This window comes from Astyanax mexicanus, chromosome 2 (genome assembly GCF_023375975.1).
Source record: "Astyanax mexicanus isolate ESR-SI-001 chromosome 2, AstMex3_surface, whole genome shotgun sequence".
Taxonomy (NCBI): Eukaryota; Metazoa; Chordata; class Actinopteri; order Characiformes; family Acestrorhamphidae; genus Astyanax; species Astyanax mexicanus.
In genome coordinates this window covers 287,728-312,981 of record NC_064409.1, presented here as the reverse complement: position 1 = coordinate 312,981, position 25,254 = coordinate 287,728, and the positions used below count along the sequence as shown (strand labels likewise).

Sequence of the window (25,254 nt, the reverse complement as noted above, 5' to 3'; positions counted from 1 at the left end):
TCTGTTCTCCCACAGAATCCACAAATACAGAGCTTTTAGCCGAAGCTCCAAACTGTCTTATAATGTTAGTGATTGGGGCATAGAGTTACTCGTGCAAACAAATCACTATTTTTACATTTAATTTCAGGACGGCGGTGCTGAGGAGAGCTTCTGTAAGCCTGTTGTTTTTATGATGTTCACACTCGTTTTCATGTTTCACTAAAACGCAAGTCTGTTTCACCAGTAGTGCACACGTGCTTCCTCTCACCTGAAACCAGAGTCCCGAGTTTAGAGGGGGTCAGATCAAACGAGTCTTTAATTATTTGATCTTGGTTTTGATCAGAGAGCTTTTCCTCTTCCTCCTCCTCCTCCTCCTCCGTTCCCACTCGCACCATTACTGCTGTCTGCACACTGAACACACAGGAGTTACAGCACACAACAGCCGTGTGCTCACACGTGCATGAACACACGCACAAAAAACTCACGCAATCGTTCACGCTTACGCCCACTCAAATACTCGCTCACTTTAAAAAAACTCACGCACGCTCACGCAATCGTTCACTTTTTAAAAAACACACTCACCCATGCACTCGCTCACGCTCACACCCACTCCTACTCACGCACTCGCTCACTCCAAATCACACACCTGTTCACACACAAGTTCGCGCTCATGCTGCTCACGCCCACTCACACACTCGCTTACACTCATACACAAGTTCACACTCATGCCCACTCACACACTCGCTCACGCTCACTCCTACTCACACACTCACTCACTCAAAAAAACTCACACTCGCTCACTCCAAATCACGCACTCGTTCACACTCATGCTGCTCACGCACTCGCTTACACTCACACACTCGTTAATGCTAATGTCCACTCACACACTCACACACTCACAAAAACCCATATTAATCACATGTTCACTAATGCCAGCTCACAATAACACACTCACTAGCTTGCTCATGCCAACTCACGCAACTCACAATTACGCTCACGCTCGCTCACACACTTGTTCATTCAGTACCTGTTTTCAGTGGGGAGGGGTGTGAGGTGGTCAGGTGATCTCAGCAGGTGGATCTCTGGGCTTTTCCTCTCTTTCAGAATCTCAGTCTGATCCTGAAAAACAGCAGCAGAACCTGAATAAACCACATCCTCTACATCCTGAGATAATAACTGCAGGATCTCAGGATCTCAGGGGGACGGTGCTGCTCTACCTTTTCTTTAGGCGTGGCCACTCGTCTCATTAGCTCCGCCTCTCCTACAGGTAACACCTCCTTCCTTCTGCCCTCCAGCTCTTCAGCTGCCGACATCGAGCTCCTCGAGCACGTCTGATACACGCAGTGAGACAGGTTCACGCAGTGAGACAGGTTCACGCAGTGAGACAGGTTCACGCAGTGAGACAGGTACACGCAGTGAGACAGGTACACACAGTGAGACAGGTTCACGCAGTGAGACAGGTACACGCAGACATGTACGTGGAGGGTAGTGTGGTATAAGTACCTGCAGGGTATAGTAGTAGGAATGATCTTTAGTGAAGGAGTGACTGTGTGATAAATGGTGAGGGAAGTGTGTGTGTGTGTGTGTGTGTGTGTGTGTGTGTGTGTGTGTGCAGTGTGAGTGTGTGTGTGTGTGTGTGTGCAGTGTGAGTGTGAGTGTGTGTGTGTATGCAGTATGTGTGTGTGTGTGTGTGTATGCAGTATGTGTGTGTGTGTGTGTGTATGCAGTGTGTGTGTGTGTGTGTGTGTGTGTGCAGTGTTTGTGTGTGTGTGTGTGTGTGTGTATGCAGTATGTGTGTGTGTGCAGTGTGAGTGTGTGTATGCAGTATGTGTGTGCAGTGTTTGTGTGTGTGTGTGTGTGTGTGTGTGTGTGCAGTGTGAGTGTGAGTGTGTGTGTGTATGCAGTATGTGTGTGTGTGTGTGTGTATGCAGTATGTGTGTGTGTGTGTGTGTATGCAGTGTGTGTGTGTGTGTGTGTGTGTGCAGTGTTTGTGTGTGTGTGTGTGTGTGTGTATGCAGTATGTGTGTGTGTGCAGTGTGAGTGTGTGTATGCAGTATGTGTGTGCAGTGTTTGTGTGTGTGTGTGTGTGTGTGTATGCAGTATGTGTGTGTGTGCAGTGTGAGTGTGTGTATGCAGTATGTGTGTGTGTGTGTGTGTATGCAGTGTGAGTGTGTGTGTGTGTGTGTGCAGTGTTTGTGTGTGTGTGTGTGTGTGTGTATGCAGTATGTGTGTGTGTGTGTGTGTGTGTGTGTGGTATAAGTACCTGCAGGGTATAGTAGTAGGAATGGTCTTTAGTGAAGGAGTGACTGTGTGAGAGCGCTCCCTCCTCTCTCCTCCTCTCGCGCTCTCGTAGCGCCCCCTGCTGGTGCCGCCGGATTCTCTCCATCTGCTCCTCCACACTCATCCGCTGCCGAGCTCCCTCCACCATGTGCTCCACCGCACTGTGGGGGCGGTCCTGATCACAAACACACCCCTTTAATATACACTCACCGTCCAATCACCATCAATTAATAACTCATTAATCACTCAATACATACAGCTCTGTAATAAGAGACTATTTAAAAATGTCGAGTTTCTTAGATTTTACCAAATTAAAAACCTCTGGAATATAATCAAGAGGAAGATGGATGATCACAAACCATCAAACCACCAAACTGAACTGCTTGAATTTTTGCACCAGGAGTAAAGCAGCATAAAGTTATCCAAAAGCAGTGTGTAAGACTGGTGGAGGAGAACATGATGCTAAGATGCATGAAAAAAAACTGTGATTAAAAACCAGGATTATTCCACCAAATATTGATTATTTCTGAACTCTTAAAACTTTATGAATATGAACTTGTTTTCTTTGCATTATTTGAGGTCTGAAAGTTCTGCATCTTTTTTGTTATTTCAGTCATTTCTCATTTTCTGTAAATAAATTCTCTAAATGAGAATATTTTTATTTGTAATTTGTGAGAAATGTTGTCTGTAGTTTATAGAATAAAACAACAATGTTCATTTTACTCAAATATTAAATAGTAAAATCAGTGAATTTCAGGAAGTGATAGGTGTATCTGAAGGTGAACGTACTGTTCTGGGGTCAGGTTTCTTGTTCTTCCTCAGGGTGACGTACGAGGCGATGGTGGAGGACTCCGGCATCTGAGATTTAGTCCTGGGGCTCACGATCCCAACAGGATACGGCATTCCTAACGGGAATAGTGATACGCACGGATCAGAGTGAGGATCAGACGGTTCTGGAGTGTAGATTAGTGAGGAGGTGTGAGAGAACCTTTAGTACCTTTAGTACCGGGAGGATCTTTATCAGCAGACTGTTCAGATTTCTCCTCCCCGTTACTCTCGTCCACCTCCGCCACCGTGGTGAGCTCCGGCTCACTCTTATACAGCCTGTAGTCCGGACCCTGCACGAGAAATATAATCACTATACTACCTCACTACCTCACACACTACCTCACTCACTACCTCACTCACTACCTCACTCACTACCTCACTCACTACCTCACTCTTATACAGCCTGTAGTCCGGACCCTGCACGAGAAATATAATCACTATACTACCTCACTACCTCACACACTACCTCACTCACTACCTCACTCACTACCTCACTCACTACCTCACTCTTATACAGCCTGTAGTCCGGACCCTGCACGAGAAATATAATCACTATACTACCTCACTACCTCACACACCTCACACACTACCTCACTCACTACCTCACTCTTATACAGCCTGTAGTCCGGACCCTGCACGAGAAATATAATCACTATACTACCTCACTACCTCACACACTACCTCACACACTACCTCACTCACTACCTCACTACACTACCTCACTCTTATACAGCCTGTAGTCCGGACCCTGCATGAGAAATATAATCACTATACTACCTCACTACCTCACACACTACCTCACTACTCTACCTCACTACTCTACCTCACTCTTATACAGCCTGTAGTCCGGACCCTGCACGAGAAATATAATCACTATACTACCTCACTACCTCACACACCTCACACACTACCTCACTCACTACCTCACTCACTACCTCACTCTTATACAGCCTGTAGTCCGGACCCTGCACAAGGAACAGCACGCTTAATATAATCACTATACTACCTCACTACCTCACTCACTATACTAGCTCACTACCTCACTCACTACCTCACACACTACCTAACTACACTACCTCACTACACTACCTCACTACACTACCTCACTACTCTACCTCACTACTCTACCTCACTACTCTACCTCACTCTTATACAGCCTGTAGTCCGGACCCTGCACAAGGAACCGGCACAGTTAATATAATCACTACACTACCTCACTACCTCACACACTACCTCACTACCTCATTCACTACACTACCTCACTACCTCACTCTTATACAGCCTGTAGTCCGGACCCTGCACGAGGAAACGGCACGCTTAATATAATCACTATACTACCTCACTACCTCACACACTACCTCACACACTACCTCACTACCTCACTACTCTACCTCACTCTTATACAGCCTGTAGTCCGGACCCTGCACGAGGAACCGGCACAGTTAATATAATCACTACACTACCTCACTACCTCACACACTACCTCACTACCTCACTATACTACCTCACTACTCTACCTCACTACTCTACCTCACTACCTCATTCACTACACTACCTCACTACCTCACTCTTATACAGCCTGTAGTCCGGACCCTGCACGAGAAATATAATCACTACACTACCTCACACACTACCTCACACACTACCTCACTATACTACCTCACTCTTATACAGCCTGTAGTCCGGACCCTGCACGAGGAAACGGCACGCTTAATATAATCACTATACTACCTCACTACCTCACACACTACCTCACACACTACCTCACTACCTCACTACTCTACCTCACTCTTATACAGCCTGTAGTCCGGACCCTGCACGAGGAACCGGCACAGTTAATATAATCACTACACTACCTCACTACCTCACACACTACCTCACTACTCTACCTCACTACTCTACCTCACTACTCTACCTCACTACTCTACCTCACTACCTCCCTGTAGTCCGGACCCTGCACGAGAAACAGCACGCTTAATATAATCACTACACTACCTCACTACCTCACACACTACCTCACTACCTCACTATACTACCTCACTCTTATACAGCCTGTAGTCCGGACCCTGCATGAGAAAACATCACACTTAATATAATCACTACACTACCTCACTACCTCACTCACTCACTACCTCACTATACTACCTCACTCTTATACAGCCTGTAGTCCAAACCCTGCATTAAGAATGGCACAGTTAATATTCTGCTGTTAACACCCACTACCTTACTCACTACCAAACGTATTACCTTACTCATTAGCTCACTCCCCACTACATCACCCCCTCACTCTCTCACTCTCTCTCTCTCCAACAGATGTGTAAAAGGGTTTTATGGTTGGAATAAATAAAGTGAACATCATGCAGACGTGAAGATGAATCAGGTTTCTGATAAAACAAAAACATGAATGCTAAAATATTTAAACAAAAATAAATTGAAAAGGAGCAAAAATCAGTGATGCTGATGCTGGGAGAAAAAAATGCATCCAATCTCTATCCAATCCAAAATCACGTCTTCTCGAGTGATCTCGAATGATACCCCTGTATTACAGTATTAAAATAAATTAAATTAAAGATGGATGTGAACGTAACGTGGGGATTGTACAGATGATGATGTGGGGGGGGGGGGGGGGGTTCAGCAGCTCTTACGCTGTGGGCACCGTTTCTCTGGGCAGCTTTGCGGTCCTCCGGCCGGTGCGGGGTGGTGCGAGGTGTGGGGGGCGGGGCCGAGCCGGGGCAGGGCGGGGCGTGCCCGCTCGGGCGATCACCACCCTCATACACCTGGGGGAGAGGAGGACGCGGGGGGGCGGAGTCGGACTCCTACAGACCGAAACAATATCCGACTGAAACCAGCTGAGATTATAGAGAAGCTGGGGAGCGCGCTTTAACTGTATTTAAACAGATTCAATTTAAACACCAGAACCAGAACCAGAACACTAACCGAGACTCAGCTCTATCAGTGCTTTACACTGAAAAAAACGCTGACTTGGTTGAGCAGCATGTGTTCATTATATAGGACACTATTTAGTTTTGTATTAATCTTTGTATTAATTTAGTAGTGGATCTATACAAGCAGAAAATACTGATAAAATCAGGAAAAATATCAGAAAAAAATCAGGAAAAATATAAGAAAAAAATCAGAACAAAAGCCTTGTATCTGCACACATAGCAAATTTATAATAGAGAGTAAGGAAGATAAAAAGACTTAAGACATTTTGGAGCATTTCTATTGGTCCATTCTTGATGAAACATTCTTACTCTTATTGTGGCAAAACAATTAAAAACTAGGTGAAAGGATAATAATAATAATAATAATAATAATAATAATAATAATAATAATAATAATAATAATAATAATAATTCACCATATAATCATAAGCATGCACAGTTAGCTGTAGACTCTATAATTTAATATTACACACTATTAATACTAAAACTACAACCAATAAAAATAAAGCCTTTGATTGAAGGGTTAATTTGTAAAAAGGTTTGGTATATTACTGAAATGATGAACTGATAATTTACATATGTTCTTTACACAACAGATTTCAACAAATAGCATAAATATAAATATATTTCCAGAACTTTAAACTGCATGTTTAAAAACCTGAACAACCTCAGATCTGTACTGAAATGTGTTTAGAGTTTAGTGCTGCTAAAGAGAAGCTGAAGCTCACCTCACTTTTCTGAAGGCTGGAGATTGGATTTGCTCCTGGAAAACCTGCAGGTAAAGGAGTTTCAGCATGAGGTTCAACATTACACAGATTTTTAAAGCTCCATATTGCTGCAACATTCATGTCATTATTTATTATTACTTTGCAAATGTCAAACAAAAACTGCAGTTTTCAGTAGATTCACTAAGTAAGTTAACTAAGTTAAGTAAAGCTAAGTTAAGTAAACAAAACTGTAAATCTTAAATCTCTACATGGATTTCTCTCCTGAAAACTGTTTATTTGGGTGAGTAAAGCTCTTCAGTTTATTTTACAGTAAGCTTAGATTTACAGATTTACACTAAGGCTGGGTGCAGCAGCATTAGCATTAGCAGCTAACCGCTAGTGTTCCTGTAAACCAGAGCGATATTATCTAGCGTTTTTTCTAGACTATTTATTAATTTGCAGGATTTTTCTACATGTATTTGCTGGCGATCAGGAGTTACAGAACTATACTGGACCAAGTCGTTTACTAATTTATATCAATTATATAAATTACAAACTCTATATGTTTTATAAAATACATTAAAAAACATTAAAAAACACACATAATTCATAGAGCAATGACTCCTGGGTTCCTGAAGGCACTGTCTCTGTAGCTGTTCTGTATGAATCTGTGTGTTAATGACTTTAATTCAGCAAATAATCATTAATTAATCATGTATATTAACTGTGTACTGATGCAGGAATAATACTGAAATCTGTGAAGTGAGAAACTGCAGGACTGAAACCTGCTTCTGCTGCTGCTGTAAATAAACGCTGTGTAGTGTGTGTGTGTGTGTGTGTTTATAGTGTGTAGTGTGTGTGTGTGTGTGTGTGTGTGTGTGTTTATAGTGTGTAGTGTGTGTGTGTGTGTGTTTATAGTGTGTAGTGTGTGTGTAGTGTGTGTGTGTGTGTGTGTGTGTGTGTGTTTATAGTGTGTAGTGTGTGTGTGTGTGTGTGTTTATAGTGTGTAGTGTGTGTGTAGTGTGTGTGTTTGTGTGTGTGTGTGTGTGTGTGTGTAGTGAGTGTGTGTGTTTGTGTGTGTAGTGTGTGTGTGTGTGTTAGTATGCAGATGAGGCAGTGTGATGCTCACTGGGTTCTGTGCTTCTCTTTGGCTTGTTTTTACCGAGCGCCTCCATCACGTCCTGAATTCTCCACAACTCCTTCTGAATCTGAACGTGCTGCTGACTGGGCGGCTCCGTCTGAGAGTGAACACACACACACACACACACACACACACACACACACACAAACACACACACACACATTTTTTAAAATTATTTTTATTATTTATTTAATTACCTCACACATATTTAAGCAATAATACACTTGATGTTCGTGCTATCTCTAGTGTATTTTTGTGATTATACCACAGTTCCATTATCACTGTTTATTAAAACACTTTAAAGAGTTAAAGAGGAGGAGAAAATAGGATCTGTTTGGTTATAAAAACTCCACCAGTTAAAATAGTTCCATTGCTGCTCTGTTTGTAGCTGTGCTGTTCGGTTTGTAAGCGCTGCATCGCTGCTAGGTTACCTGTATGTGGTGGAGTAATATAAGGAGATCTTCGGTTACAGTGCATTACCGGCTGATAACGGCACACATAGAACACCTCTCAGCCAATCACATTGCAGGGTCGGAACTAACTGTGGTATAATAATAAATTACTTTTAACTCATGATTTAAGGAATTCAGAAGTTTAATTCAGAATTGTACCTGTGGACTCCCGAGAGCCTCCAGCTGCTCCAGCAGGTTCCTCTTAGCCAGAGTAACATCAGCCTCCAGCTTATCATACTCTCTCCAGCTCCGATCCAGCTCCTACACATTAATCACACTGTTCACCATCAATGTTCACTATTATACACAAACACCCTGCTGCACTCACTCTCCTTTCATCTGGAGTTAAACACATTAACCCAAAGGAACTCCTTACAGAACTCTGTTCTTCACTTTAACTCTTTAATGAAGTTTATAAATAACACACTGATTATCCTGAGATCATCACTGATTATCCTGAGATCATCACTGATTATCCTGAGATCATCACTGATTATCCTGAGATCATCACTACAGGACAGTGTGTGAATCTGTCTTCATTTATCTGATTTTATTTATTTACTGAATGTAGGAGAGATTTAGGATTAGAGCTGGAGATAAAACTAAACTAACTCCTGTTAAAAGAGGATTTTAGCTTCTACAGCTCAGTTCTAAACATTTAACCATTTAAACACTATAATTAAAGGTGATAACAGGACTTTAAGTGATAGCAGGATGTTAGGTGACAGCAGGATGCTATAGTAGGATATTAGGTGATAGCAGGACGTTACTCACAGCGTTTACTCGGGACAGTTCTCTGCAGGTGCTGAGCAGGCCGCTCTGCAGGACGTCCCGCTGCTGTATGACGCTCTGCACCGCCGCCGAGGTCTCAGCGCTCATCTCGATCTCCTGACTCGCCGACAGCAGAGCCGTCTCCAGAGTGTGCTGCTCAATAATCATCAAACATCAAACAAACAATAATCATCAATCATCAAACATCACAATCATTCTGCTCAATAATCATCAAACAACAATCATCAAACATCAATCATCAAACATCAATCATCAAACATCACAATCATTCTGCTCAATAATCATCAAACAACAATCATCAAACATCAAACAAACAATAATCATCAAACAATAATCATCAGTCATCAAACATCACAATCATTCTGCTCAATAATCATCAAACAAACAATAATCATCAAACATCAAACATCAATCATCAAACATCAAACATCTAAATGACAATCATGCTGCTCAATAACCATCAAACATTAAACTCAAAATCTATGTTTTTAAGCAGGTTTGAGCTGTTCTGAAACCTTTAGAGACGTTTTGTTCTGTTTTGAGACGTTTTAAACTGTTTTCAGCTGATTTGAGATGTTTTGTTTTGAGCATTTTCTGTTTTGAGATATTTTAAGTTGTTTTGAGCAGTTTTAAGTTGAGTTGAGTTGAGTTGTACCTTCTCTCTGTGGAGCTGCTGGAGTTTCTCCTCTTGGGTTCGGACCACTTTACCCTGTTCACACAGTCGACTCAGTTTAGTCTGAAACACAAATTAAAATTTCTTCATTTAAAACCGTAAAAATAACACTGACCAATCAGCTCTAACCACAGTGTGTGTATAATAATGAATATTTTACAATATTTATCCTAATAAAAAAAATCTGTCTTAAATAGACAATAAGAAGAACAAATTCTGAGTTTAAATAATGTAATTAGCTCGTAAGTGACAGCAGCAGATATAGAGCTCTAGTGAAACATCAAGAACTCTTTCTGAGACAGCTCCCGAGTAGCTTTTCATAAAACTCTGATCATATCTAAAGGTTTAATGAAAGCGTGTGAGTTTATTAATGAAGTTTAAGGTATTTTTAATATTTTAATAAACACTAAATACTGAACTCACGTCCACATCCAGCTCCTCAGGTCTGTATGGGTAAGTGTTTTCTCTGTAATCTTCAGGACTCATCTAAAACACAGCCAAACAACATCACTAACAACCTGCTCTACAATACATTATATATATCATACAAATTATATATCATACACACACACACACACATTATATATCACACACACACATACAAATTATATATCATACACACACACACACACATTATATATCATACACATCATAATAAAAACTCACACTTCAACAAATACGTCGTTATGAACGATAACATATTAACGAGTGAAATAAAAGAAATAATGTAAAATGTAAGATGCAGATCTGAAATTATTCAGACGCTTATAAAATTATAAACTGAACAAATGAGAAATCAGAACCTAATTTATTTAACAATCTTTAAAACACTTTACAGTAATGATCACAAAAAAACAACAGCACCTATTTAAAGTAATAAACACTGATAAGAGATTAAATAATATCTTGTATTAATATAATAATATCTTGTTATAAACATTATATAATGCTTTAAATGATAAATATTTATGTACTAATAAACAGTAGTCCAAATAAAAAACTACAAAAATAAATTGTACATATTAAGATGAGAAGATCAGAATATAAAAACCTTTTGATTTGGACAGCCATCAACATTTAAAAAAAGTTTAATCCATCTCCTAGAAAGTAGTTATTTTGATATGTTGGAGATAATATGAGCTTTTTGTGTGACACTATATACAGATTTCACTTAAAAATGATGAGTTTCTTTGATTTTATCAAATTGAAAAGCTCTGGAATATAATCAAGAGGAAGATGGATGATCACAAACCATCAAACCACCAAACTGAACTGCTTGAATTTTTACACCAGGAGTAAAGCAGCATAAAGTTATCCAAAAGCAGTGTGTAAGACTGGTGGAGGAGAACATGATGCCAAGATGCATGAAAAAAACTGTGATTAAAAACCAGGATTATTCCACCAAATATTGATTATTTCTGAACTCTTAAAACTTTATGAATATGAACTTGTTTTCTTTGCATTATTTGAGGTCTGAAAGTTCTGCATCTTTTTTGTTATTTCAGTCATTTCTCATTTTCTGTAAATAAATGCTCTAAATGAGAATATTTTTATTTATAATTTGGGAGAAATGTTGTTTGTAGTTTATAGAATAAAACAACAATGTTCATTTTACTCAAATATAAACCTATAAATAGCAGAATCAGAGAAACGTTAGCGGATATGAGGAGAAACAGGTAAAGACAGAGAGACGGGTGAATCCTCTGTTTCAGACACAGACTGTTGAATAGTTAATGGTACGGATGCAGGAGTGCAGCGATGGGAGGTCAGTGCAGCACTTTTACACGAGGACGTGATCTAAAAGTGGCAGAGGAACAGCAGCGGTGTGTCACCAGCGTACGAAAGTGAGTGTGAAACATTCACTACATGTATCTGGTGCAGAACAAAGAGAGGAGGACGGAGGGAGAAACAGATGGAGAGACGAGGATCCGGAAGATAAACTGAGCAGAGGAGAGAAATCAGCAAGATCTCACCTCTCAAACACAGATACACTATTATTACACTATTATTACACTATTATTACACTATTATTACACTATTATTACACTGCCTGGCCAAAATAAAAGTCTCCTCCTGGATGTAAGTGAGTAAATGATGTGTTGGTTGGTTGATGCTGCAGTTGTTCTGCAGGTTTAGGTTCAGTAACAGTATGTGCTGAAAGAATGAGGCCAGCTGACTCTACCTGAATAAACTGAATATAGAGCAGATTATTCTTCCATCAATGGATTAATTTTTCTTCATATTCCAAGATGAACAATATCAGGATTGATGGTGCTGGAATTGTGAAAGAGTTCAGGGTTCAGGGAGCATGAGATCATCATTTATCATTTTCACACATGGATTGAGAGAGAGTTCACCACAGAGTCCAGATCTTAACCTCATTGAGAATCTTTGGGATAAAGTGCTGGATGGAGAAGAGCTGCTTTGTGCAGCGGTTGGTCAGACTCTACCATCATCAATGCTGCTGAAGATCTTGGTGAAAAATTAATAATTAATGCAGCACTGGATTAAATAAATCTTGTGACGTTGCAGAAGATTATAGAAACAACACCACAGTGAATTCAGCGTCACGCAATCAACTAAAAATCAAACTAAATGTTATAGTGTGCCCTTTTTTATTTTAGCCAGGCAGTGTAGTAATAAATAAATAATAATAAATAATAATAATAAAAATAGTAATAAACCAGAGGTCGGCAATTGGTGGCCTGCAAGCACGAAACATGTGGCTGTGCGGTTGTTTGTTTGAACTATAATGAACGATAATATATAATAAAAAATATATAATATATAAAAAGCTTCTCTGGTGAGCTTGTGTTTACATTCCTCCCCTGTCTCTCTCTCTGTCTCCCCGTTCTCAGGATCTCAGTTTGTTTTTTCCAGGCCGTGTCCCAATTCACTAGCTGGGGCAGTGGTAGTGTATTGGAGTGGGAACCTGACTACACAGGTTCGATCCTGCGTGAGGAGCTGTGTGTTTATTTATTTATTTATTTTTTCCTTTCTTTCTTCTTGGGTTTACCTGCTTTGAGATCATCTGTTCTGCAACTGGGTTCAACAACCCTCTGGGCTGGAGAGCTACTAGTCTGTAGCTCTATCACATTACACTTCATTTTACAAAATATCTGAATTTGATATTAGACAATATCTGACCTGCAGCCAAACTCAATTGCCGACCCCTGAAATAAACCATCCAAAAAACAAACAAACAAATAAAAGAATAAACAAATGAATAAACCCTTTTGGTTGAAGCCCTGTCCACCCTCTGGCTCACTGCAGCAGACAGCAGACAGGAAATGCAGTTGTTGGGAGGATGTTCTCAGTGGGTTTTGCTGAAGGTGTGGTTCTGGCAACCCGGCACTAATTACTACTGTTCCCCCGGCCGAATCCATCAAACCAGACCTAGCATGACTAATAAAACTGCAGCAAAACGCCGGAGTTAAATCACTCACTCTCCGGCTGACAGCGGGAGAACCTCACTCCTAAAATCACTCTTCACTCACCAATTATACACGACTTTAAACACTATTAAACACTTTTAAAACAGCTTTTAAAAACACTCATCCAGACACTCATTCTCTCCAGATACAGCGACTCGCAAAAGTAAATAAAAACATTATCACCTTTATTTAAAGTGATAGACCAACGCTGAAATAATATAATCATATTTTGTGTTTTACCTTCATGAAATGCCAGATAAAGATAAACCTAATGAGATGGACTGGCAGTTGGATTTATATTCATATTGTTTTTCAGCTTCCTAAATCTGTCCCTGCTGAAGTAAAGCTCATCCCCACAGCATGCTGCTGCCTCCACCATGTTTCACAGTTTTCACAGATGGTGTGTTCAGGATGATGAGCAGTGTTACTTTTTTCCCGCCACACATATCACGCTTTAGCTCTTTAAATTTAAGCCAAAAAGTTTAACATCAGTCTGATCTGAGAACAGAATCTTCTTCCATGTTTGCTGTACAAACAGAACTTCTTACATCTTTCTTTCAACAATGTTTTTCTTCTTCCACTCTTCCATAAAGATCAGATTTGTGGAGAGCAGGACTTCTAGTTGTCCTGTGAACAGATTGTCCTGATCCACCTGATCTGTGGATCTCTGCAGCTCCTCCAGAGTGATCATGGGTCTCGGCTGCTGCTCTGATCAGTGCTCTCCTTGCTGGATCTGTTAGTTTGGGTGGATGGTTGGTTCATATCTTGGTTGGTTTGTAGAAACAGTTTTAGTAGAGTAACTGTTTCAGGTTTATTGGTTTTTGGATGATGGATTGGAGGAACAGAGCTGATTGGGATGATGAAAGCTTGAGATTTGTTTTTATAACCGAACCCTGATTTAAACTTTACCTTCTCCACAACTTTATCTCTTTAGTTTATCTTCCTTCTTGGTCTTCATGATGCTTCATGTTTGTTTACTAGTGTTCACTAACAAACCACTGAGACCTTCACAGAACAGCTGCATTTATAGTGAGATTAAATTATTATACACAGCTGGATTAACTCTATTAACTCATTAAATTAAGACTTTTAAAGGTAATTGATTAATTGATTGATTGCACTGGATTGTGTTTAAGAGTTTCAGAGTAAAGGGAGCTGAATAGTTTGTTAAATACAGTTATGAGCTACTTTCTGCTGGTCTATCACTTAAAATATCAATACAAAACAGAAGTTTATGATTTTAAGGTGAGAAAATAATACTTTTGCAAGCCGCTGTAAGTGACCTTGTCCCACGTGACCCTGGAACAGCCCTACCACATGGCTGCTAGCATGAATGAATGGTAAATCGCGGATGGTTGGGGATGGAGTGATCATTCCGGCAGCTGATTGGACGTTTGCATGGTGGTTTAGACCATACAATACAATAAAGCCATGCTAACACCACCAAAATAACAACAACCTCAACACAAAAACATCCAGACAAACCCAAAAACCCAAAAACAGAGGGATGGGATGTGCTGCGGTACACCCGACACTGGATGAGGCCGTGAGGGATGCGTCCGGGAGGCGGGGCAGTGGGCGGGGCTCGATGGTTCGGGGGGAGGAGCATATAAACGTGTCACATCAAGACCTTACTTGCTGGTATAGTTGAGGCCTTGGAGCAGAGTTCTCAATCATAGTGTGAATCATGAAGATTATCGGCTCATTCTCCTTCATCTGGTATAAATGAGGAGGAGGAGGAGGAGGAAGAGCATTCAGCACAGAAAAGCACTGATACAAATCACAAGAGTGTGTGTGAGTGTGTGTGTGTGTGAGTGTACCATTGTACCAAACCAAGTAATTTAGAAAAAAAGTCCATAACACTTTTTTTTATTTTTAACCGTATTTTTTGCACTATAAAACGCAAGTGAAATGAGCGCGGAAAACTGTTTATTAGGGTGAGTAAAGCACTTCTGTTTGTTTACAGTAAACTTAGAATTCCAGATTTCTACTAAGGCTGGTTGCAGCAGCATTAGCATAAGTGATTAGCACTAGTTAATGCCACCCGACAGAACTACACTGAGGAACCCTGAGTGTTCTGGTAAGCCAGGGTGATATTAGCTAGTGGTTCATCTCACGTAGCTTATTTTAACACGGTAAACTGAAAGGCTACAGTCCAATATACTTAAACGCTGAATGGCAAAAGAGTTAACTAGCACTTAGCGTGGTTAGCAGCTAATGCTAATACTGCTCCAGCAGTGCTAGCCAGGGTTAGCAGCAGGCTACAGTCCAATATACTCACTTCTAAGTAGGGAAAGAGCTAGCGCTTAGTGCAGTTGCTAATGCTGCTCCCAGTTATAGTGTTGGAGAACTAAATTGAATCTCCTGTATAACTCTGTACTTCAGTGGAGTGGCTTTACTGCTCCTTAATACCTGACTGATAGAATTCATACATAAGGAGCACCGGATTATAAGGAGCTCTGATGATTTTTGGGAAAATGTAAAGATTTTAAGTGCAGCTTATAATACAAAAAATACGATAATTCATTATATTAGAACTTTTTCTATTCTAGGCTTCGTCTGTTTTGCTGGATCACAATACGGCTTTCAGAAAATGCTGTGTTATAAAAAAGTTACAGAAAACTGCTTTCCTGCAGCTTTAGCAGGTTTTATTATACTGATAAAGCTGCAGGACAATGTGAATAATCACTAATCAATAAATAATCAAAACAAAACACAAAAAAATAGAAACAGCAGAATAATAAAACCCTCCGATTCCTCATTAATACAACCCAGCCAACATGATCATCATGATTAATAACAACCATCAGCTTCTAAACAGCTAAAACTCACTTATAAAAGCAGCTTTTAAGAAAGAAAAGACTGAAAGATTGATAGTTTGAGGTACAGAATGTGTTTCTGCTCCTCGAAAATCTTATTTAACACATTTTACAAGTTCAGATACAAGTACAGACCCACACAACAAATTATCAGAATAAAAGTAATAAAAATCATCAATATTATCAGTGCTGGATTTTTTACAGTTAAAATAGATCTCAACTTTTAATCAAATTAACTAAAATGTTAAATTATGGTGTTTTGCTAATTTTTTAAGATCATTTTAAAATACTAAGACTGGTTTAATATCTCAGCAGCAGATCATTTTAATACTGTATTAATAAAGTGAATAAATTACATTAGTAAGAGATATTAACCCATGCTTCCTGAGTAAAAAAACAAACAGGCAAACAAACAACACAAGAAATTGATAACAGTACTGTAAATATTAATCAGATCTTCAGTCAGAAAACTGAACTGTATTTTTACATTAAAAATGTAAAACCTTAAAAATCTGTCAAAAACTGCAGAAAATACAGAATATAAAATCTAAAAAACTGCTCCCCAACAGAACACACACATTTCATTACAGCAAACATATTAAATGTTTTTTTTATAATTAATAGTGAAATATAAAGTCACAGCTTCAGTATAGAAATTAAACACAAACAGAATAAACTTCACTCTCTAACAACAAAATACATTCCTTTAATATTAAATATACCTGAAAGATCTAACTCTAACTCTAACCTCCACCACAGTAACTCAAACCTTAATTAAAATATTAAAACTAACCCTAAACTGTTAAGATTAGAGTTTGGGTTAGAGTTACGTTCAATAAAGAATAATTTACTTTCACCTTAAAACAGTTATATTTAATAGACATTCAGTTGACTATAATGAACCATCTATATAAAGTGATATTCTGCTGCTGTAAAATTACAGTATTTTACTCATTATATTACTGTATCCTGACTAACCTACTACACCTGTAAAAACAGAGTCATAAAAAGATGGAAAGATGAGAGATAGATGTCTGTACAGAGGAAGGAGAGAGAGAGAGAATGTGAGATATAGGGAAAAGGAGAGAGAGAAAAGAGAGAGAGAGAGAGAGAGAGAGAGAGAGAGAAAAGAAAGAGAGAGAGATGGCTCTCACCTGGCTGTCCATATACATGAGATTCCTCTGCAGGTGGTGGGAGAGAATCTCACTCTAGTGACGCGAGAGGAGAGAGAGAGCAGAACTCTAATACAGAACAAACCAGCAGAGAGAGAGAGAGAGAGAGAGAGAGAGAGAGAGAGAGAGAGAGAGAGAGAGAGAAAGAAAGAGAGAAAGAGAGGGGGAGCAGCGCAACAGGAAAAAGCGACTGATGATAGAGGAGAAGAAAAACACCGGCCAATCACAGCCTCCGAAACGAGCGGGAGTTTTCAGGCTGAAGTTCATCATGCACTAGTGATTTATATTATAATCATCCAACCAGCAGAGCAAAAATCACACAACTCAAAACAAGCATCCAAAAATTAATATCCAAAAATCACATCCAAAAATAATCACAACAAAAATTAAATCACATGTAAATATGTGTAAATTCCTAGCAGACCAAAGTTTTTGGTGAATGCTCTAAACACAGCGTGTTAACATCGGGCAGACGTCTGCTGTAATATAACAGCCGTATTACTGTTAGTGAGGGACAATCATAACATTTAACTAACTTTCAACTAACATTCATACAACATTTATTCAACCTTCAACCAGCATTCACCCAACATTCACCCAACATTCATCCAACATTCATCCAACATTCATCCAACATTCACCCAAAATTCATCCAACATTCATCCAACATTCACCCAACATTCATCCAACATTCACCCAACATTCATCCAACATTCATCCAACATTCATCCAACATTCACCCAACATTCATCCAACATTCACCCAGCATTCACCCAACATTCATCCAACATTCACCCAACATTCACCCAACATTCATTCAACATTCATTCAACATTCAACCAGCATTCACCCAACATTCATCCAACATTCACCCAACATTCATCCAACATTCACCCAGCATTCACCCAACATTCATCCAACATTCACCCAACATTCACCCAACATTCATCCAACATTCACCCAACATTCATCCAACATTCATTCAACATTCAACCAGCATTCACCCAACATTCATCCAACATTCACCCAACATTCACCCAACATTCATCCAACATTCACCCAACATTCACCCAACATTCAACCAGCATTCACCCAACATTCACCCAACATTCAACCAGCATTCACCCAACATTCACCCAGCATTCATCCAACATTCACCCAACATTCATCCAACATTCATCCAACATTCATCCAACATTCATCCAACATTCACCCAGCATTCACCCAGCATTCACCCAACATTCATCCAACATTCACCCAACATTCATCCAACATTCATCCAACATTCACCCAGCATTCACCCAACATTCATCCAACATTCACCCAACATTCATCCAACATTCATTCAACATTCACCCAGCATTCACCCAACATTCATCCAACATTCACCCAACATTCATCCAACATTCACCCAACATTCATCCAACATTCACCCAACATTCATCCAACATTCACCCAACATTCATCCAACATTCCACACACCTTCAACCGACATTTAACTAACTTTTTTCAAACAAAGTTTTGGTTGTAAACGTCAGGCAGACGTCTGCTGTAATCTAACTGTGATATTACTGTTAGTGAGGGAGATGCATCCTTTAAAACTTTGGCAAAACAGACACTTTATAAACAGCAGCATGCTACAATAAATCAATAAATAATAAACAGTATGGGGTAAAGGGGGAACAGAAGCGTTGCTTTAGGGGAAGCACAGGCTGGAGACGTTGGGGAGACGTTTGGAGGCTGACCTTTGGGTTGGTGGTGTCGAGGTTAAGCTGCATTAGCTGCGCGAGAGTGTGCTCTCGGACGCTGTTGAGCTCAGCCTGCTGCCGGCGCAGTTTAATCAGCAGCAGGGTCAGCTCCTCCGGCTGGAGGCGCAGGAAACAACGCGCAGGGGGCGGGGTTAGACAGCACTCGGGGAAAGTCTGACTAAAATACGACTTTTCTGAGGAGAATTACTCTTTTCTACTGAGGGTGTGACGAGTGAATCACAGGAACTGAACCAAGCAGCTTAAAATCATATTATTTTATATTATTTTTTGTAATTATTATTTTATCTAGAAACAAATGTAAAGTGATTCCGTGAAAATTTGATAAAAACAAATTTTCACACTAAACAACATGTTCTCAGCTGATTCTGATACACAAACTTTTATTATACAGCTCTGTAAAAAATATGAAACCACTTAAAAATGATGAGCAAAAACCTCTGGAATATAATCAAGAGGAAGATGGATGATCACAAACCATCAAACCACCAAACTGAACTGCTTGAATTTTTACACCAGGAGTAAAGCAGCATAAAGTTATCCAAAAGCAGTGTGTAAGACTGGTGGAGGAGAACATGATGCCAAGATGCATAAAAAAACTGTGATTAAAAACCACCAGGGTTATTCCACCAAATATTGATTATTTCTGAACTCTTAAACTTTATGAATATGAACTTGTTTTCTTTGCATTATTTGAGGTCTGAAAGCTCTGCATCTTTTTTTGTTATTTCAGTCATCCTCTCTTGTTTTTTTCAGAGCTGTATCTATTAATCGCCAATGTTTTTTTAACAGCTTTTACTTTTGTATCTGCTGATCTACAACTTTATTGTTTATAATGCATTACTGTATTTATGTATTTGTGTGTTTGAGCATGGCAGGTTAATGTAGCTGTGATCTGATTGGTTGCTGCTGGTTCTGTTAGTGAGGAGTGTATGTAGTTATTAGTGTTGGAGGATGAAGATGGAGGAGGAGGAGGAGGATCGTACCGTTTTACCCTGCAGGGACTGAGGTGTGATGTTCTGAGCTGTTGAGGATCTGCGGTCAGGCAGGTAAGAGTACTGACAGAAACCAGAGCAAAGAGAAGAAGAGGAAGAGCTGAAACCCTGTAATTCTCTACAGCAATATTTCATATTTATCACCTTTAAAGAAGAACTCCGGTGTAAAATGGGTTTTTATTGTAGTAAAACATGATTAAAGTGCTTATTTTGGTTAAATATCTCACCTCTGCTCTCCAGCAGCTTTCTGAGATTCCGTCATTTAGTGTTTTTTACCCAGAACTCTTTAAAACGAGAATATTTATCCTGCTGCGCTGAGGGCAGGCTATGTGGAGGCTATGTATGTATATATCAGTAGCGTGCAGTAAGTGCATTTATGTAAAGTTGTGTGAAGTTGAGTTGTGTAAAGTTGTTCTGTGTAAAGTTGTGTAAAGCTGGGTTGTGTAAAGTTATGTAAAGTGTGTAACATTGTGTAAAGTTGTGTAACGTTGTGTAAAGTTGAGTTGTGTAAAGCTGTGTAAAGTTGTGTAAAGCTGGGTTTTGTAAAGTTGTGTAACGTTGTGTAAAGTTGTGTAAAGTTGTGTAAAGCTGGGTTTTGTAAAGTTGTGTAACGTTGTGTAACGTTGTGTTGTGTAAAGCTGTGTTGTGTAAAGTTGTGTAAAGTTGTGTAAAGTGTGTAATGTTGTGTAAAGTTGTGTAAAGTTTTGTTGTGTAAAGTTGTGTAAAGTTGTCGGTGAGGTCTGTACCTTGGCGAGCTGGGCTCTGTGGCGGCGGTCGATGCTGGCGTCTCCGCGGAGGACGGGTGAGGAGACGTCGGGGGCGGGGTTTAAGGGGTTGGTGGGGGTTAGGGGGTTTATGGGGCTGAAGGGGTTAAAGGGGCGGTTGGGGGAGATGGAGGGGTACAGGGACAGGGAGCCGTGGGACGGCGAGGACGGGATGGACTCGGCGATGCGCCCCATGGTCTTGGGGCTGGGCAGCGTCCCGTATCCCAGCCGGCTGTGCGCCTGCCGCTGCTGCCACTCGTACAGCTGCCACATGGTGTCGTCCCGCATGGAGCGGCGCTTGTCGGCGTTGGCGGGTGGCAGCGCCCGGTCGTACAGAGACCCCGCCACGCTGCAGATACTGTCCGGACGCAGCAGGTTCCGCGGGAGCGTCCGGTATCCCTCAGGGTAGCGCGGCACCACCTGCGCCCGGTGACTGGGCATGTTCCTCGGCAGCGTCTGATAAGAAGTGATGCTGAAAACAGAAAGAACAGGTTAGAACAAGATGATCTCAACACAAAAATCCAGCAGCACGGGTCACGCGAGCTCACAAAAACACAAAAACACAAATCTGAAGAAACGTTTAGAGTCTCAGCGTCACACGCACAGAACAAAACCCTGCAGCTGCTGCCAAACTTAAAATAAAGTGTATCAGCAAAACCGCCTGCTGAAACTAATTACTAATAAAGTAATTAATAAAGCAATTAATAAAGTAATTAAGTGACTTTGTAAAGGAGTAATCAGTAATCAGATTACTTTTTAAGATAACTGTGCCGTCACTATGGAAACCCATTTTTGCCACTTGTTTTAAAATGGAATTCTGTAGGGAAAAAACACGTTTACTGCACTGCAGGTTCATTAAATCTGAAAACAATACTGCATTATAGAAATATAATAAAAACATATAAATATCTTTGCTGCTGAGGTTGTGTTTTGTATTTTTATATTTTTTTACTTTGGATAAAGGTGTTTAAAATAAAAAAAAATCCTGCTGTTGTGTCTCTCCTGTCTGTAAGTGAAGGTTTTACAGCACTTTCCTAAAACTAAATCAGATTTTTTCCATCAGAGGAAGAGAGAAACGATCCCGTTACGTCACATCACCCCCCGAGTGTTGAGGAGAAGTGGAGGGGGGAAAGAGCCGGTGGAGAAACTCCGCCCGCGGGTACGAGAGCAGACAGAAACTCCCCAGCGGCCGAATCTGTCAGAACACCACAGGAAAAATAAAAATCAGCAGAGTCGACGTCTGCAGCTCATTTACAGAGTTTATAAAAACTCACGGCCTGATTTACCCTCTGGATCAGCACAACTGCACAGAGGAAACACACAGTGCACAGAACGAGTGTGAACGGGAGGAATAAACGAGTAAACGTACAGAAATGCACTTTTTCAGTGATCAGTATCGGTGTAATCTTCATCATATTGGTAATTTTGCTCATCAGTTCTTCTGATCTGTGACCAAGACAGCAAGTCTTTGTGATGCATCAAGAGCCCCGGTATCCAGGGTAATGTCAGCATACCACCAAGAAGAACCAACCACATCCAACAGGATTAACTGTGGACGCTGTAAGAGGAAGCTGTCTGAAAGGGATGTTCGGGTGCTAACCCGGATTGTATCCAAAAAACATAAAACCACGGCTGATCAAATCACGCAGAATTCAATGTGCACCTCAACTCTCCTGTTTCCACCAGAACTGTTTCAGTTTCATTCTCTAAACCCTGTAATTCATAATTATGAGATACAAAGTCACAATAGTGATTCTAAGTCATATTTGAGATTGTAAGTTATAAATATGAGATACTAAGTCTGGGGGTATATGGTTTAGTTGAGGATCCTTATTTTGGCAGAACTGGGTTTCTGTACATCTCAGACTGTAATCAGGTGTAGGTGCAGGTGTGTGGGTGTGGTTAAAGGTGCAGGTGTAGGTGCAGGTGTGGGTAAAGGTGCAGGTGTAGGTGCAGGTGTGTGGGTGTAGGTAAAGGTGCAGGTGTAGGTGCAGGTGTGTGGGTGTAGGTAAAGGTGCAGGTGTGTGGGTGTAGGTAAAGGTGCAGGTGTAGGTGCAGGTGTGTGGGTGTGGTTAAAGGTGCAGGTGTAGGTGCAGGTGTGGGTAAAGGTGTAGGTGTGTGGGTGTAGGTAAAGGTGTAGGTGTGTGGGTGTGGTTAAAGGTGCAGGTGTAGGTGCAGGTGTGTGGGTGTGGTTAAAGGTGCAGGTGTAGGTGCAGGTGTGGGTAAAGGTGTAGGTGTGTGGGTGTAGGTGAGGATGTTCACCTCTTGGTGTCGTCGTCGGGTGCGGCTCGGTTGCGCTGCATTCGGACCCACAGCTCCAGCTGCTGCATGGAGTCGCTCCTGCTGAGGGTCCTGTCAGGCTCAGCGCCCTGCTCCCCGTTTACCTGTCCTGCTTTATACTGAGAGGGACCTCCTGCTGGTCCCGCGGGTCCGGGGGTGTGGGTCTGGCGGGAGGAGGACCCGGCGGAGGTGGGGGTGATGGGGGAGGTGATGGAGGAGGTGGAGGACTGAACCGGCTGCAGTTTGATGGTGTTGATTTTGGTGATCGGTCTCTCTGAACTCGTCTCTTTCTGAAAACCGTATTTCTCTCCTTCCTGCTGAAAACTGGGTTTCTCTCGATCTTTCTGCAGAACCGTCTTCTCTCGTTCTTTCTGTCTCCCTCCGTCTTTCTGCAGAACGTTCTCTCCATCCTTTTGAAGAGAACACCTCTCTCCGTTTTTATGAAGAGTGTATTTCTGTCCGTCTTTCTGCAGCAGGTATTTCTCTCCATCTTTCTGGAGGGTGTAGCGTTCTCCGTCCTTCTGCAGAGCGTACCTGTCCCCGTCTTTCTGCAGCACCAGTCTCTCCGTGTCTCTCTGCAGAGACACTTTCTGTCCGTCTCTCTGCAGAGAGATCTTCTCCTCTTTCTGGGAGTCTTTAGAGGAGAAGCTTCTCTCCTGCTCTCTGATACTCGGCTGTTTCTCCAGAGGTTTCTGTTTCTTCTCCTCCTGACGGAAACTCTCGCGGTTCCTCTCGTTGTTCTGGATCTCGGGTCGGGTCAGAACTCTGTGATTCAGCATGTTGTTAAGCTCCTGTGGACTGCGGGGATCTACCTTCACCTTTTCCAACCTGAGGAAGAAAAGAAAGAATAATATATATAATAACAACACAATAACTACAGAATTCTGCGTAACACATATAATTACCCCCCCCCTCCCATCACTAGTGATGCTCCAACACCAGGAGGGTTAAGAAGACCAGCACACGCCTCCTCCGATACATGTGAAGTCTCTTTTTGAGCTGCTGCTGATGCAGCATTACTGAGCAGCATCACAGCGCTAACGCTCGGAGGAAAGCGCAGCGACTCTCAGCGGTTCTGATACATCAGCTCACAGATGCTGCCTTGTGCTGATCCACATCACCCTAGGAGTGATGAGGGGAAAGAGAGAGCGCCATCTACTGTACTGTACCCACCCAGAGAGAGAGCAAGAACAACTGATGGCAAGCTGCATGACCGGGATTTGAACCAGTGAAATTACTTTCAATTTGAACTAAAATGTAACTATAATTGTAATTTATTTGTTTCTTTCATTTCTTTGTGTTCTGTTTATCTGTTTGTATGTACAGAACTTTGAGCTAAGTCATTGTTACAGTAGCTCATCCACTATCATGGATGGATGTATGGATGGACGGATCGATAGTTAGATGGATGGATGGATGGATGGATGGATGGATGGTTAGAGGGATGGATGGATGGATGGACAGATGGAAGGATAGATGGATGGATGGATAGATAGTTAGATAGACGGATGGATGTTCAGTACCTCCGGACCGGCTCCGTGTGGACGAGCGCTGCGTCCGTCATCACCTTCATCCAGGACTCCATCTCTTTTGCCGTATCGGTGCAGAAATAATAGGTGCGCATGTTCGGATGTGTAGCCTGAAGAAAAACAGAGGAACCTACAAAAAAACATAAAGAAGAAATATCAGTTACTTCTTTGTGCTTTTAGAAAAGGCTTTTCTGGGTAAATGTGTGAAACTGCTGAACTCCTGCTGGATACGAGCTCTGATTCTACCCAATAATACTCTCAGGATCCTCACTTTAATATAAAATAAAATCAGTAATATAAACACAACACAAACACAGCGTCCTAACTGACCCGAGATCAGTGAAGTGCATGATGGGAACGTACCGAGTCAGCCTGGCCTCAGTAAAGAGGGCGGAGCTCCGGCTCACGCAGAGACAGCGAGGACAACCGGGGACATTCAGAGAAGAGGAATGAGAGGAGAGACAAAACCTCATTCACAACACAATAAACAACACAATAAACAACACAATAAACAACATAATAAACAACACAATAAACAAAAAAACAAGATTCCTCAAGATTCCTCCTCATACAGAACAATACTGCTGTAAATAACATGATTCTACAAGAATGTGTCTCTAACACACATCCACACACCATTTATATATATATATACAGTATAATATATAACACAATATCATAATAAATATAGGATCCGA

At 41.0% G+C, this 25,254-nt stretch overlaps 1 protein-coding gene across 50 annotated transcripts in view; it reads right to left on the bottom strand.

Moving 5' to 3' along the window:
* The window catches only part of plekha5 (pleckstrin homology domain containing, family A member 5), a 109,826-nt gene that overhangs the window by 3,900 nt on the left and 80,672 nt on the right, over positions 1–25,254 (bottom strand). For 3 of the 50 annotated variants that reach the window (XM_049474919.1, XM_049474966.1, XM_049474920.1), the window contains 19 exons: positions 24,551–24,666; positions 23,010–23,855; positions 20,730–21,219; positions 19,975–20,046; positions 18,968–19,087; positions 17,205–17,258; positions 10,221–10,283; positions 9,780–9,860; positions 9,107–9,256; positions 8,492–8,593; positions 7,869–7,977; positions 6,761–6,804; positions 5,733–5,903; positions 3,257–3,377; positions 3,049–3,164; positions 2,243–2,434; positions 1,197–1,310; positions 1,007–1,098; positions 248–390 (listed from right to left, as the gene is read on the bottom strand). In XM_049474919.1, coding sequence (XP_049330876.1) covers positions 248–390; positions 1,007–1,098; positions 1,197–1,310; positions 2,243–2,434; positions 3,049–3,164; positions 3,257–3,377; positions 5,733–5,903; positions 6,761–6,804; positions 7,869–7,977; positions 8,492–8,593; positions 9,107–9,256; positions 9,780–9,860; positions 10,221–10,283; positions 17,205–17,258; positions 18,968–19,087; positions 19,975–20,046; positions 20,730–21,219; positions 23,010–23,855; positions 24,551–24,666 — 3,196 coding nt within the window. The other 47 variants (XM_049474917.1, XM_049474931.1, XM_049474923.1 and 44 more) reach the window with 42 other exon arrangements.